The 16,584-nt window shown below is 43.1% G+C and overlaps 1 protein-coding gene across 1 annotated transcript in view; it reads right to left on the reverse strand.

Annotated features, from left to right (window-relative positions):
- Nucleotides 1-10,930: 10,930 nt before the first annotated feature.
- The window catches only part of LOC104128702 (leucine-rich repeat neuronal protein 4), a 5,906-nt gene continuing 252 nt past the window's right edge, over nucleotides 10,931-16,584 (reverse strand). The window contains exons 2-5 of the mRNA XM_035896980.1: nucleotides 16,099-16,584; nucleotides 15,095-15,299; nucleotides 13,429-13,566; nucleotides 10,931-12,248 (exon numbers count right to left, since the gene is read on the reverse strand). The exon at nucleotides 16,099-16,584 is cut by the window's right edge and continues 56 nt beyond it. Of these exons, the coding sequence (XP_035752873.1) occupies nucleotides 10,931-12,248; nucleotides 13,429-13,566; nucleotides 15,095-15,299; nucleotides 16,099-16,584 (2,147 nt within the window). The remainder of the gene's footprint in view (nucleotides 12,249-13,428; nucleotides 13,567-15,094; nucleotides 15,300-16,098) is intronic.

Here is a 16,584-nt window from a genome sequence, read left to right on the forward strand (position 1 = left end):
GGCCTCCCCTCTGCCTGCCCCTCGGGCGGGAGCCGGGGCACAGAGGTGCTGGCTCTGGAGATCAGAGGAACAGAGTGGTGCGTGGGCTTCTTTGCCTGTGAAGGGTTGCACTGGCAAAGCAGGTGCTCAGGGGGAAGGCGTCTCCCGAGGGCTATGAGGGGGATAACTTACCTCGCATTATGGCCATGAAATCACTGGGGTGGTGTTAACCCATCACCTATGTGAAATTCACCTGCACAGCTACAGTGGAAACATTTGAGAGGTGACTGTTACAAAGCAATTAAAGTTAGTGCCACATAAACCGCTAGTGGTGGATGGGAGGACACCTGTAACTTGCCCTTTCGGGTCTGGCCCAGGGCTCGGCAGGCCCAGCCTTTTTTGCCTTTATTTGTCCTGGTGGGGCATCTTGCAGTTTTTTTCCTGCTTCAATCAAGGCCTGCTATGCCATCCCAGCTGCTTTTGCTATGCCATCCCAGCTGCTTTAAGTGGATTTTGAGCACAGGTTTCCTTATGTTTTGTAGAACCTGTCACCAAAAAGGATTTTAAGCAACAGCTTTATTGCAAGCAAGGTTAGACAGACTTCAGTTGCAGGAAAAGAACAGAAACAATGTATGTTTTCTTGTAACACCCAGATCTTCCTATGTGTCTGAGGGACTCCTACTCCAGCTTGTATCACCCTTGTACAAAGGTAGGTTTTATTATCAATAAAATTAATGCTAGTGCTGAAAGATAGCTTATACTTCTGAGGATCATCTTGCCTTAACTACTGTATCGATATAAGAAGCTTCTGTACGCTTCTCTTTTTTTTTTTGATTTCTGAATAGCTATTTAAATTTTTTTTTTCACCTTGAACAGAATACAAACATAATATGGTTTAGATGCAAGGCACATACTTCAACCCACAGGGTGAATTAATTTTGTACTGTGTTCAAAGAAAGACGCAAAGTAAGACAGTAGCTCAAAAGAGCTCTGACTGAAAGAAAAATGCCCAAGCAATACCTAAGCCATATAACTTTTGTGGCATACCTCTTTCTGACTGGATGTGAAAAGTCAGGATTTACAATATGGCAGTGCCAGTAAAGTGCACCCGTGTAGAGACAGTTATACAAGAAATGTGTCCCTGCACTAGTAAGGTGCTGCTGATGTAAGACAGCCTGTAAGAAACAGGCAAAGGATGTGAGCTCTTGAGCTTATTTAGCATTTCCAAGTATTCGCATCTATATTGGGAGCTCATTGCAAGTGAGACGTGTCCTCATAGTGAGCAACTTTCTAGTGCCATCAACAGCTTTGTATGGTGCTATATAAAAATCAAGCATTTGGACAGTTCTGTTGACAGAAAAAAAAGAAAAACAGGAAACAAGACTCCATAGTAACACGATTTCATCATTTCTCAATTGTTTTTAACAGCTGCTTTTGAATTTTTTTCACTGGATTTATGCACCATTGAAACACAGTTAACTGCTCTGTGTCTGTTGGACTTCATAGAGTAAAGGTTTCAGAAGTGACTGGTCTGCCTTTTTGTATTCAATTTTTAACAGGCAGAGAAGAAAACAGTTTTAAGTATAAAGGTAGAGATACATCCAGGTCGTAGACAGAGGAAAAGTCTATTAGGTAGAGTCATGACCTGGATTTATATTACCTTCAAAATCATGGAATCATAGAAAGTTTCAGGTTGGAAGGGACCTTTAGAGGTCATCTAATCCAACCCCCCTGCAGTAAGCAGGGACACTGCTAACTAGATCAGGTTGCTCAGAGCCCCGTCCAACCTGGTCTTGAATATTTCCAGGGATGAGGCCTCCACTACCTCTCTGGGCAACCTGTTCCAGTATTTCACTACCCTCATTTTAAAGAATTTCTTCCTTATATCTAGTCTAAGATCATCAGAAACACATCCTAAATGACCGAGATCACTGGGGTCTCTGACCCTGATTGTAAAGCGCATCACGCAGCAACAGCAACAGTGCTAAATCCTGGACGTTTAACACTCATGCAACATTAAAGCTAGACTCAGTAAAGAGCCAAGCTTTTAAAAGAGCTATGGAGGTATGTTTAGGTTGTTGTAGCTGGCCACCTCCTTGTTGCCTCAGGTTAGGGATCATTTAGAGTTTGTTGTGGTGTCACAGGAGGTTCCTGGTTTCTTATGGATGTATATAAGAGGTATAGCTACATGTAAGGGTATTGTGTAAATGTGGGCAGTGGCAGATGTTGCTTCTCTGGTGCTGAACTGGGCTTTGGGTTTGGTTATGACAGAAGTCGCACAAAGGACCTGGTTTACTGAGAGGAAAGGACAGATCGTGTGCTATTACCATCAGTGAGCACATGCTGCTCAATGTTGCACTAGGGTTAGGAGCAAGTTTTTTTCAGGATTTTGAAGGAAATGAAAGTTAGAACGGATGCTGTCACAGCCACCTCATTACACATTTCTCTGTGTCTGGCAAAAGCAGCCTCTCCAGTGTTAAGAATAATTTAGAGGTGGAGTTTGTTCCATTGCTGGGTGGAGACCCTGGATTTTTATGTGGTATGTAACAAACTGCTCAGCTAAGTTTAGGGCTGCTGTGGTTAGTGGCTACCTTCTTACTAATAATTTTGGTCTGGCAGGGTTGATTCCCTAGATCTAGGCTTCAGGGCAGGGTTAGGATTAAAGGTTTTGTAAGCGTTAGTCTGTGCGATCAGGTTTGCGCTGGATGTAAAAGGAGTTGTCTGGCTAATTTAAAGGTTGTCATCTACTGCCGCCTTGTTCTGTGTCCAATAGAAACTCCTTGGGTAGGGTTTGGTTTGATCCTGGGTCATTGCAGGTTTTAAGGTGTCACCAGGTAGAGACTGACATGGAGTGTGCATTGTGTTTTATTACTTATTTCATGTCTGCTATCAGTAATTTAGATAAACAGATATGTAAGGCTATCAAGCTGTTGAGTTTTGTTCAGGGCTTTGGCTACTACTCAGTCTTTTGCTTCATTCTATATGAAACAGAATATTTTTTTCTCTTTACTAGTGGTTATTTATGGTTTGGCTTCCTCCTGCAATGTTCCATTGACTTGCGTGTGGGTTGTTAATGTTGATGCTGGCAGAGGGTCGTGGAGAGCTGTTTCTTAGGTATTCCTGATCTGCTGTTGCTTGTGGGAGAGTTATCTGAGACGGCTTGGTATCAACCAGACTTGCTGTTGAAGTTCAGCTTCATGTCAGGGTGAAGGTTGAGACTCCAGACAGCAGACCCAAAGGATCAAATTTTTTGTTAGGTCATGTTTAGAGCCAGCACTCAAAAAAGCCTTCCAGACTTGTTTTAGAGCTGAGTTTAGACTTGCAGTTGCCTGCATATTGTGTTGTTTTTCTTATCCCCTTATCATTATTTCTGGCTGTTCTGACCTTTTCCAGCATTTCCAACGAGCAGTGAGACGATAACAAATTGTACAGAAAACACTCACATGTGATCCTGAAGTTGTAAAATTTTTTTTTTAACCTAGTTTCTTGAAAAAGTGATATTTGTGTACTTAGTACTCTGTCCTTCAAATTGGACTTGGACCTATAGACCATTTTGAGTAAATGTGGTAGAAACTCTGCATTTTCTGGCTTTCTGTAAATAGGCAGCTGCACAGAGAAAAGATTTTTAGCTAAAGGTGCACTGAGGTGTGCTGGTTTTGGCTGGGATAGAGTGCCAAAAGCAGCGCATGAGGACAGAGCTTGTCCTTCTGGGATGTTCATCGATGGCATGTTCTGTGGCTTTCAAAGTTTTATTTTACTCAGGCAAACACAAAACTTTTTTGATAGTCACTGCTGTATAAGGTGCTTGTGATCCTGGGCAGATCGCATCCCCTTTCTGTCTCTCGAATTTTTTTTCTCCAATTATTTCTAGTCTGATGCAGTTAGATAATAAGCTTTTTTGCTAGCTGTTTGTGCAGCGTCTTGTCAAATGGAGTCCTAATCTCAAGCAGACTTTGCTAGTGCTACTGCAATATGAGCAACGTGAACAACCCTCGCAGCATAAATATTGTCAGTGGACACCTAATTGTGTGACTGGGACAAAATGGGGCTTCTGGGAATATTTGCATCTCTGTCCTTTTTACAAGGTGAAAAATGCCTGGGATGTGTATCTTATTGCTGCACTTATGTCAGGTTGGATGTGAACATTCGTCGTCTCCAATACTGGAGATTACTTGCCAAGTATTCTCAAGGCAGCAGTGATGACAGCAGAATGAATGATTGCCAAAGAGAGGGTGACATCATTTCACCTAATGGCCTTAGATAAGTTATTAAGTGCCTTTACTCAATCGTGTTCTGATAAGAGCGAGTAGCTTCTAAACATTTAGTAAATGCAATACTCGTGCCTTCCCAGCACAAAATATCTTGCACAGCAAGTAGATTTTAGTTTTTCAAAGACGGCAGCAGTCTCTACCTCATGCTGAGTGTGTGACTATTTAAAATTTATCTTCTTTCTGGAGTTTCATTCCAGAACTTACCGCTCTTGGTGCCTGAGTGCTGTGCCCTGGTTAGAGACCTGCAGGAGCTGCCAGCCCTGTGCCCGCCTGCGTGGCAGGGATAGCCGCATCGCTGCTTCCACCTTCTGGAGGAGAGAGTGAACGAGGGATCCTGGGGTTTATGGCTTTTGCTTGGGATTCTTTTATTTCTTTTTTTTTTTCTTTGGTTCTCTCTTGCTCTGGCATATCCAATAGACTATGTATTGTGAAGACTTTTTGTCCCTTTTCTCACACTCCCTCCATTTCTTGTTAGTATTTTCTGAGGTTTTTTCTCCCTTACATTCCTTTAAAAAAATATATATATATCTGAGGGTCGTGGTAAGCAGTTGGAAAGGCTGCTCACCCATTAAAGGAGGTTGCAAAAATGAGGATATATATACTGTGGTAGTATGCTGGGAAATACACAAAGTGCCATACAAGTATTATCTTCTTACATATACTAGTAGGTAATGTCATCCAGCACTGAAGTGTGAGGATTAGGTGGCAGTACAAAATACAGTGCTGTGCTGTGGTTTGGAAGAGAAGAAAAATACCCTATTTATGGTGATTTTGTTCTGCTAAGGCACTGGGGTAACTATTGCTAATCCTGTGAAGAATTTGCTGTAAGGGATTCCTACAGATTCAGATCTTTTTTATTTTTGAGGACTGTACTTTAAAGGTGGCTACATTGTCAAAGTACTCTTAAAAAAGTGTTATGGTGAGGGAAATGTCAGCCTGACTTTATGGGTTGGTCAGCTCTAGCAGTGAAAATGGAGCTGATTGATTTCATGCTTTCTTGGCAGCCCCTGACTCTTCAGAGGTTCTATAGCCGGGGCATGCAAAACCCTGCTTTTTCCACACAGGCAGATCGATTGTATGTGTTGGTGGGCCCAGAGCACTGATCTGCTCATGTACCAAGTAACCAGATGCTGCAGAGACTCTGTGTCTGGCTGGACACACTGCATGGGTACTAGGGAATGGCTCTGTGCATGGCCCGACTGTCTGTCCGGGGCTGTACAAGTGTGCCCTGGACCTACAAAATCCATAAGCATCAGTTGAATCATCAGTGTTTTTTGAAGCAGATAAGAGTTGCTTAGAAGATCCCCACCCAATTATTGTAATATTAGATGCAAAATGAAATTCAATTTATCAGATTACATTAACATACTTAACTGTTACTGATCTTTATCTGTGCTGAATCAAAAAACCAACCAATTCTTGCCTTTTTTTTCTCTGTAAGCCCAACAAATGTGATCTGATCTCCATTTCCAAAATCTTCAATATTTAAAAAAATCTTATTGCACCTGTAGACTGATTTACCAGGTTTGGTTTTCTCGAGCAGTAATTCCATCCTTGCTTTTAAGAAATTGACAGTTTCATTTACACTTTCCTTTCCAGTTGGAAAAGTTGACAGAGAAGCTCCTGGTCATAAGGTTACAAAAAGTGTTAAGAGACAGGGAGATGTAAGCTGCTGAATAACAGTCTGTGGGACTGGGACTGTTGCTGCTGTTAATTCTGAGCACTTCTGCTTGCTTTCCCTTCAAATGTTAATAGGTAAGGATGCACAGATACACACAGGCAGGCACATGGGTATTGTGAGTGAGCGAGCTTGGTCTGTAGGGTGCAGGGTGAAGATCTTTGGTGAAAGAATATTGCCATGCGGGTTAGTACCTGGGGAGATGATTCCACCCTCTCCCTCTAGATGACAGCAGAACACCAGCCTTGCTTTAAGGCATTGTTTCCCGAATGTATTTCAAAAGAGTATCGTTATTTGTTGTCCCGCTTGATAACTTTTTAAAGAGGTTGGAATTACTGTTGTAATATATTTCCCTGCTTCAGAACAAACTCCGCATACTTTGGACAGCTCATAAAAAGAAAAAGCACCAGGAGTTTAAACATGTTTTTTTATGAATATCTGTTTCCGCAAACAAGAAACATGTTCGCACCTGTGATAAATATCTCTGTATTTCACAGGTAAGGTGTGAACCTGATGCTTCTTGGCAAGCAAGATCCTGAACCTTCAGAGGTATCCTCATTTCTAACACCACATGAATGCATTTTTCTGGAAACTACTGAGGAGGAGCATGTCTGTGCCAGTGCAGTGCTTGCCAAGTAAGCATGGTGGTTTGATTTTGCACCCTTCCATGAAGAGGCTGATAAAGCCAGTGGTGGGATGTGAGCTCCCTGCCTTGGGCTGCATCGTCTCCCCGCTGGCCTGTTAAAATGCCTCTTGCGCCTCTGGCCAGGGACAACTCTCCAAAGCAGGCTCCCTTCTGTCACTGAGGCGGATCAGGCTGAAGCACTTCATCCTGTTGCTCTGGGTTTTCCCACCCACCCACTTCTGCCACCCAGGACAGGGCTCTTGGTGACTGCTTCCCTAAATGGCATTTGTTGCACTGAAGACAAGGTGGTCCCTCTCTGTTCCCTCACAGCCAGCAAGACTTTTGCTTGCGTGAGTTCTGGCCCTTAGAGAGCTGGGCTTTTTCCCTGTATGGAAGCCTTTTCAGGGATCAGCTCCTTTTCCCAGAGTATTTCTGTTGGGAGACTCCATGAGACTCAGTGACTGCATTTCAAATGCTGAGTTAGAGACAGAGCAGCATGCGCTTCCGCCATGACACCCAGGGGATGCACCCACATGCACCGTTGGCTATTTTGGACTTCCTTTGCTTGAACTTGGTTCTGTAGAAAGAAGAAAAACACAGACAAGTGAATGGAGGTTCTTAGGAATGCAGATAACAATTTCTTCTTAGGAAGAAAAGCCAGGAAAAAAAATACAGAAGCTCTTCAAAAAACATACTCCAATGCTCTCTGCGCTTCCTCTCACAGAGAAACCGGACAAGTTGAACTGTGAAACAGTAAGTGGATTATTAGTTTTGTTGTTTTTTTTTTTTAATGGGTTGGCTTTTGTTAGCTTATAAAATTGTTTCAGAGATGTTTGGGTATCCCAGTCATGCTGCCAAAGGTTTATGTCTTTGGAGTTGGGAGGTACAAACAGGATTTGCTGTTAGATGCAAACAGGAAGACGGGGAGGAACAACCAGGCAGAACAGAGCTGGGCAACTTCTTCACATGGCTTTACGCGTGGGTGGGAGTTTCTGTCTGGCTCCCTGGTTGCTCTCCTCACTGCCTCAGTCCCAAGCAGTGCTGAGACCACCGGCTTGGCTGCGTGTGTCGATCCACAGTAATGAATATACAGGAAACTGGTTATTAGTTGTGTTTACAAGAATGGCAGAGGTTGGGGAATGGGGATGACAGTAATTTTTTTCTGCAGTGATACTTGGATTCTGTAGAAGCCAGAAAATGGACTTCACGATGAAGTATACATCAGTTTTAAGAACTAGAAATAGGCAGTGCTTTCAAAGAAAGGTTTTATACTTGAATACTTTGAAAATATTGTGACCTACTCAAAAGAAAGTTGCTCTTTTGAATAATTGTTCATTTTACCTGTTCTTGGCCTGCAGCAGCTATTCACAAGGCACATGAGTTCTGGGTGGGAATATAGGGGAGGACTTTTTTACCCAAGGTGGAATTTTTGAAGTACAGCAGAATAAAAATTATTTCAGAGTGTATATATATAATATATCCAAGGAAGAGTGGTTGTAGCTTAGCACAAATATCAGGGAAAAGTGAAGTAAGAGAAGCACTGATTCGAATAGAGGAAAAAAAAAAAAAAGACAACAGAGTAAAGTTGGTCATTACTAAAATAAACTCTGGTGAAATTACAAAGTGGTAGTGGGGAAAAAAAGAAAGAGCTTCTGCACCTGAAGCACTGATACTTACCATAGGTGCCGATAAATAAAAATCCTATGTTTTGAATCCTGGTGCTAAATCTTTTACATCCCACTTGTGAAAGGGTGGAGTGTGATGGGGCAAGAGAGAGGCACTGCCCCTGGCTGGGGGATCTGTGCTTCGGGATGGTTCATCAGCCCAGATGAAACGGGGCTGTTGAGGTTTATTTTAAGGTGGAGCAAGTGGGGACTGTGGGATTGGGACTTACACATTTGTTTGGCTCCCAGGAAGGGCACTTTTAAAGAATGGGAGGCGCTGACCTATTGCCTTGGCTTGAAGGCAGTGAAGACATGTGAAAAGTCAGGAGAAGCTGGAGTGAGAATTGGTTGGAGAAATCATTTGTGATCAACCTGCATCTCACAGCGGGGGAAGATTCAAGAGACTGAGGTTGATAGGAGGTTGTGCTTCTGGGTGGTGTCAGGTTGGAGTGTCCGCTGGCCACTGACCCTTGGGGAAGTCAAATCCTGTTACTGGCAGATCTCCTGCTGAGCTTTGTGGCTTTCTAGTTAGGTGTTGCAGTGGTTATGAGCTGCAATGTTGTAAAGGGTAGTTAGAGATATTCTCCCAAAATCTCATTTTAAATGATGTCCTGTTGCTTTGGACTAACTCATAGTTAAGCTGGAACAATCTTTATTTTCAGTTGGAGTATCTTTTTTTTTTGTCCTCCTCTAGAGCTAATGTTCAAGACTACATAAATTGCTATTCACATATCTCTTATTTTGCTCCACTTCGTTTCTGTTTCTGGTAATACCAAAGACCCCAGTCAAGGTCTCTGAGAGCTATGTTGTACAAACACAAGGGAATATATGATCTCTGTCCCAGTTTGGAATAATGAGTCAAAGACTGAAGGTTCCGGCTTACTTCAAATGAAGTTACACTATCAGCTGTGCCTGTTCACAAGACCTTCCAGAAAATGGAGGAAAAAACAGGCCGGAAATAAATACAAAAAAATAAGTCCAAACAAAGAAAGGTCTGACCTACCAGAATGTGAAAATAAAAGAGATTTCTAAAGTGAAAGGTGACACCATCCTTGCTTCTCCATTTGCATTTTACTTCTATTGTGAATTTGAGTCATGGGGCTCAGCCTAGCTCAGCAGCTCAGGATGAGCATGTCAGGAATTTGCAACAGGCATCTGTCCAATGTTGGTGTCATTCCCAGCACTGGCATAACGGAAGGGACAAACTTGCATAAAAGGGCTGCAAGCCCATAGTGACAAGGATGGCACAGGCCACCTTATGCACCTACAAAAATGGAAGCTCTTACAACATCAGATAACACAAACTTACCATAATAAAAACATTGCTTTACTATATGCTGAAAGTTCGTTCTAAAACAACAAAAAGTTTGAGTTAGTTAATTTCTCAGGCTAAATGTTGTAGATGGTAAAGACAACACAAAAATCTAAGTCTTTAACAAAGAACCAGTACTCAGCTCTGTAGCTTTTATTTCCATTAATACTGGAAGCATTAAAAAAAATGAACAGAACGGAGGCTCTTTTACACTGTATAGCACCTTTCACTCTCTGAGATATGGGGGGATTTTACATATTGTATCTATACAGCATTATTCAGCAGCAGAAACACACAGCTACTGGAACCTAAACCTATGATTCTGTGAATAGAACGTATTTTGATGGAGACAAATGCCTCCCCTTACACAAACATCTCTTTGAATTTTAATGGCAAGTTCAAAGCTGCTGCAGAACTGGAATTCTCAGCATCTCTTATTTTTGTAGCAGAAATTAGGACCCAAAAGTACATTTGAAAAAGGTCTGCATAACTGTCTGCTGCTAGTGGATGGGATTTCAGTTTTTCAAGTCTCAGCAACGTTTGCATTAAATTGTTTCATTACTTGGCTTTTTGCCTCTGTATGAGGTAAATCATCAGCCTGCTAAATGTGTAGATGGGACTGAGCAATAATCTCTGCTTGAAATCAATTGTGAAGCAAATGCTAATGTGCTCCCCCCTTCTGTGGGTTACTGCTCTACTGCAAATTCCTTGCTGCCTGTAAATTGGTATCATGGTAGTGCTCAGGAGCCTCAGTTGTGGAAAACATCATATGAAGTCAGAACAAAACAATTATTCCTGCCCTAAGGATCCTGCACTGTCCGTTTTTACAATTAATCTTCTTATTTCTTTTTCCTGAACTGAAGGTGGGCTGAGCAGTCGCAGTCACCAGAGTTATTTACTGGAGTTAGATCTGCACGGCACCTTGCCACTGAGCCCCAGGAGACCTTTCTCTCACTCCTTTCAGTAATATCCTCTTTTTGGATAATACCTTTATACGGACATTAGAAACAGACTCATATCTTGCTTAGCTAGATCCACCTTGGACCATGGCTCTCAGTGGGCTGTATCCAAGAGACTGGAGGCAGTCAGCTGGCAAGGCAGCCTCTCACTCTGTGAAATGCATGCTAGTTTATTTGTAGGTGGTTATAAAAACAAGTTTTCAAGGTTGGTGTCCAGGTTTGTTGCTGCTTAGCACATGAACAAGAGTCCGAAGGCTTTTTTCTGTTTGACTACCTTTATTATTAGTTTTTCTTTTTTTGTCATTTTCTCTCCCTTAGAAACACAAGGGCTATGAAGTCTCATGTTTCATAGTTTTGCTGAAGGACATTTTGAGAGTCTCACGAAAACGTACCGAGGTGATGGAGACAGTGAGCTTTGAATGTGTAGAACAATCACCTAGAGCTAATTAGTGGTTTGTCGTTTTAAGGGATAATCAAATGCTGGGTTCTTGTAAGAGACTAAGTGCGTACCATATTGCTCACTCTGAGGCTTCCTACATGCCTTACACAGACATACAGACAAAATAATGGTGGAAATGAGAAAGAGTCCGCTTGCTGCAGACAGAGCAGCAAAAACAGACTTGTAGCTGGGTTTTGTTTTAAATCTGGTGCACGAACTACCTGGAATTCCCTGACTTACTGGCTGGCTTGACCCTGCTTTGTTTGAAGCAGTCACGCAAATGTGGTAAGTTGTGTATGGTAAAAGATTATACAGAGTGTACTGCCTTGCTGTGGAATAAATATTGTCCAGGACAAGCTGTCTGTCCTTGTTGCCTTGAGCATGAAGCATCAGCTCATAGGTGTGAACTACTGAATTTGGGGCGCACCAGCGTATCTGTGCAGAGCTGTCTGTAACTTCAGACACCTCTCTGAGCCTCGGTGGATCTGGAACCTCATCTTCCCTGGACATGCCAGGACATAAACATTGGGATGCACTCTGAAGTTCAGTGCATGGCTTCTGAAGATGCCTGCAGGGATTGTAGTCACAGGAGGTGTACACCAGTTGCACTGGGGTTTCTGTTGACTGTTCATCATAATCGTAGTCATCTACATAGTGTATCAGTGATCTGGTGGATGGAGGCTGCGTCCGAGCATTGGTCCTTGTGGAGTTCAGTGGTGGTAGGCTCGTTTGTAGTGCACCTTCTTCAGTGTGAGTGGCAAAGGAGTGGATAGAATGGTCAGTGGCATTGGGCTTTCTCGTTACTCTAGTAGAATAATCACTAGTGGGCTGGGGGAACATCGTATCGGTCGTTCTGAGCTCTCTCTTTGGCTGATCTGATTCAGTTGGACGTGTGGAGCCATAATCTGAGGAATGACTATAGAGCTCTTTGAGGAAACCCTGAGAGGTGGTTATGGATGTGAAGGAAGGGGGACGGCTCGTGGATTCCAAAACTGCCTCCTCTTCGTGGGAGGAACTGTTGGCCTTCGTGAGCATCAACTCAGTTGGGTTGGCTGTTGTCATGCTCCTTAGGTTCCTCTGGATTAGGGAGCTGGTGTAAGTGTCTTTGGTTAGCAGAGCAGAGTCTGTTGTTGTTACTACAGTAGTAGTTGCACTGTGACTGGTAACGCTGAAAGCATTGTGTTCAGGAGAGGGTGTGTTTGAATCGGGCAGTGTAGCATTTCTCTCAGACTGGCATTTATCGTAGAGCTCTAGCAGTGAAAAAGATGTTGAAGGTCTGCCCCAATCTTCCTGGGATGTGTTGCAAAAAGTGTCCCAAGCCCTGCAGAGGGAACAAGTTAGAACAGACAAGATCCACAAGAACATTACAGGCTCCTGTAAGGCTACTTGGAATGGAATTGGCAACATGCTGTCCAAAACTAGGCTTTGTATTAAAGATGTGAAACCTCAACCAAAGCTGGGTTGTCTTAACAATAGTCCTGTGCCTGGCACATGGCTTTCCACAGCACTGGGAACTTAGCTGACTGGCTTTTTGGTTTTTTAAGGTGCAGGAATATCTTTTGCCTGGGAGGAAGCATCCTTTGGTACAAGGACGGTAAACCTTAGCAAGAGTGTCATGTCAGGGTTCAAGGCAACTTGTCGTAAAGGGTCAGACTTCAGTGCCACACTAGGAGGGGAATGCATGCAGAGATGTAACAGGGTCCCCAAGATCCTTAAGCCAGCTGGTTTAGGCAGCTGGAGCTGTGCTGACACGGGATGTGCTTTTAAATGACTAAGCTTGAGTTCGTTCTTTACTCAGACATTGCATGTGTTTGTAAAAATGCAACCGCTAAGCCCATCCTGATCAGAAACAATCTAATTTTAACAGCCTACTTCCCCGCTTTCTCCACTACAGGAGACAGGATGACAAATCTTCTTGGTGGCCTTTCAAAAGGAAGAGAGATCATACACATGCAAAAGTATTTCTTTTAACTACAGCTTATTGCAATTAGTCTGTTAAACTGTAGGAGAGCATGAAAACAATAGGTGACAAATGGTGCTATTTGCAAGAGGTTTTGTTGACTGCCTGTGCTGATGTAGGCTTTGGGAATGCAAGGGCAGGGAGGAAATAATTTGCTTAAATTCTTGCAAAGTCTTCCCATTTTTGCTCCTAGTGCTGGCCCATCAAGGCCACCAAGCCAGGTCATTTTTCATATCCAGCTAATAGAGAAATATGAACTGAAATAGAGACAAAATAAATGATTCTCACCTTAAAGTAGAATCCACAGCTAATAACACTTTATACCCTTCTACATATGCCCATTGCATTTGTCCACATTCAAGTATAATTTGGCCGTGCTTTGTCCCTGAAGGGACTTTTTTTTTTGCATTTCTACCTCTTGTGTGAAGAACACACAAGGTATTTGAAGAACTTAGATGGTATTGAATGTTTGGTCCCCAAATAACTTACACATTTAAGCTGTGTCTGAAGAGCATTACTTTATCTCCTTGAACTCACTTACTTTTGCAGCACAATTTTCTTGGGCTTGGAGAGCAGCCAGGAAAGCTGGCAGTCGCATAACAGAGGATTTCCGTACAAGTTGATGATGATGCTATCCGATGAATTGGTATTCCAAGGACTGAAGGAACTCAGGTTACAGCTACAAGATGATAAATGCAACAATTGGCAAATGCTGAGCTACCTTCCAAGGACTGGAGTGTGCTTAGTATCCCAGAGTGTCTAAGACACAAAGCAATATTCCCATTTCCCTTGGAAGTAGCCAGTTATCAACACCGCCATCCTGCACTTTAAAGTCCAGGCTGATACCTGCCCATCTCTCGAATTTGCACAGTGTAGCTGCGTAACAAAAGCACTGTAAGGGGATAACACCTTTAGAGATGGTAACTGGAAGGGAAAGGACCTAGCATTTGGCAAGGGTCTTCTGTGAAAGATGATTTCCTCTCTGCCATCATGCATTCAGCTACATTTTTCTTTTATACTATACTGTTCCTCTAGCTTCTTTCTTGGTCTGCTTGTAAAGGCTTGACTTTCTCTATGCCAATCATCCTCTTCACGTTAATTGCCTCTTTCATAATGTAGACTCTCACCTACTAGCGTCAAATGACTAATACAGGAAGACACCTTTACTGCTAGGCTGTCCTAGCTGCAGAAAGATCGTGATAATGTGACCTCCCTGCAGTCTGAGCAATCAGAAGATGCTCTCTTTTGTCTATGACTTTAACTGCTACTCCTTTGTTTTTTAGCACTTTGAACTGGTATTCCTGCAGGTATTGTAAATTGCTGTGTAAATTCAGTGTGGCAATCTAGTGGGGGATGGAATCCCTTGGGGTGTTTTGCTTAAATGGGTTTATTTTTCTGAACCTGGTTCCTAAAGCACAGCTAGTGCTCTAGTGTTTGTTTTCTGATATGCTTATAATCTAGGCCTATATTATAGAAATCTTTTAAGGTGCTTTCCAAATCTTTTCCTTTATGCTGACTGTTCTGTGTGCAGTTCACCTACTCTTATTTTGACAAATCACTTTCAGACTTTTGTTTCCTTTGGTATTTCAACAAGTGTGTGACATACCAAGCAGATCACACTGAAGTGTTACTTAATAGAATAAGGACTAAACCATTGTGTTTGCTAATGCTGAACAAAGAACTATATTAATCTCTCACACTGAAAGTGGGAGGGACAGGATTTTTGACTGCTTCCAAGGTGCTGATTTTAGGAAACTGTCAGCATTCATCCTTTGTAGAGCAAGGAATCCTCAGTAAGCCCGCTTCTCCTCAGGTGACACATTGCCATTGTAGATATGGGAAGCATGGTTTGTACTGCAGGTGGACTTCAGTGGGTCTATGTGGTAGATAAATTCATCCATTGGACTGGGAGATAAGGCAGAAGAGTGGGAGCACGATGGATGCAATCTTGAGCAACCAGTAACTGTGTTATGAGTCTCATGCCACCTCTGTATCAGCTCTTTTGCTGAATCAGGTCTACATCACAGGCTTTACATGGCATATCTGAGTATAACATAGCGTGTTTCTCCATGGCACGCAAGCCCATACCTCCTTCCCAAATACTTAGTAACAAGCAAACTCTGCATAAAAATCAGCTCCCAGACACCATTGTGCCGTGAGGCAAAGGCAATGTTACGTGAGGAAGAACAAAAAAGAAAACAACTCACTTCTCAAATGAGAGATGGCTCAGATGAGGAGCACTGTCAAATATCTCTGTCCTCACAAAACCCAGTGAGCGGGAGTCTTGGCAATTCAGCTCCTGGAGACCAGGCACGGACTTGAAGAAGTCAGTATCAAGGCTTCTTAATCGTGACATCTTTGTCAGGTGAAGTGATCTGAGGTTGGGCAAGTCTCTGGTCCACTCTGGTTGAACTGAAGCAGAAAAAAATATTTACACCTGTTGCCTGTATAGAGCATTCCTGTGGATTTCTGCCTATAAACAAGTTTTGGATTCATAGAAATAGAAAATATCTCCGTGGTCTTCTGCAGCTATTCTCTTTGGAAAAGGAATAGAACAAAAATCAATACACCAGTGTATAAACACCCATGCAATCACATCGTTGTAATATTACCTGCAGGTCATGCTGCAGAGGAAAAGAAAGGAAGCTAGAAGGGCAATAAAGCTGATAACAGGAAAGCTATTCCATATCTCTTAGCTGGCATTAAATGAACAAGGATTTCTCTACTCAGAGGAGTGGTGGTGGTAGGGGAGATTAGAGAGGTCTACAACGTGAGAAAGGCAAATAACTTCTTGTTTCTTCTAGCACAGGAAAAAGAGCTGAGAGGCATGAAACCGAAAGAATAGGTCTTACACAAAAGTGCCTTTCCCTCCCATGACTGAATTGTGTAACTCACTACCGCATGAGGGATTAGACAAATTCATGGAGGACATTTGGTGGTGTTACCTGTTAAATGTGAGTTGAGGTGAAACCTCTAGCTCGAGGAGTCCCTAAGGTCCTGGCTCTGCCCCAGGCTGAGAGCAGCTGGGCAAGACATCTAAAATCTGTCCACCTTAGCAGCTCAGTTATAAACTGAAGCTGGCAGGTGAGGCAGACAAAAGAAAAAAATCATGCTATGAATGGCTCAGGACAGGAATTGTCTCCCTGCAAGGCTTCTGCTCCCCCCAGCCTGACCAAACCCCGTATTTACAGTGGGAAATCCAGAGACTTACTTTTCTCAAGAAAGGTCCCACTCAGATCAAGCACATTGATGGTGTTTCCAGGCCTGTTCGTGGCCTCACTGGGAGATTGCCTGATGGCAAAAGCAGACTCCCTGATTCCTCTCCCATCATCCTGCCCAAGCAGCGTTGCAGAGAGGTTCAGGAACTGTAGCTGAGGGTAACAGGAAAAAGCCAGCGGCTGGATTTCAATCAGTGGATTTCCAGCCAGGGACAACCACCTCAAGTTAGGCAGGGCAGAGCTGTGGCATGGTGGCACAGATGACAGCTTATTAAAGCTTAAGTCCAGGGAGAGGAGACTGCTGAGGGCTTCAGATCCCCATCTGACTGCCTGGAGATGGTTCTGCCTCAGTGAGAGGATGCGCAGCCACGGGAGGTTTGCTATCTCTGTGCCATTCACCTCTTCTAAGAGGTTGTTGCTGAGATCCAAGGTCTCCAGAGCCTCTGGAAGGCAGACGGGGAAAGCTGTCAAGCTGGTTT

Source organism: Egretta garzetta, unplaced genomic scaffold, assembly GCF_000687185.1.
Source record: "Egretta garzetta isolate BGI_Z169 unplaced genomic scaffold, ASM68718v1 scaffold306, whole genome shotgun sequence".
NCBI lineage: Eukaryota > Metazoa > Chordata > Aves > Pelecaniformes > Ardeidae > Egretta > Egretta garzetta.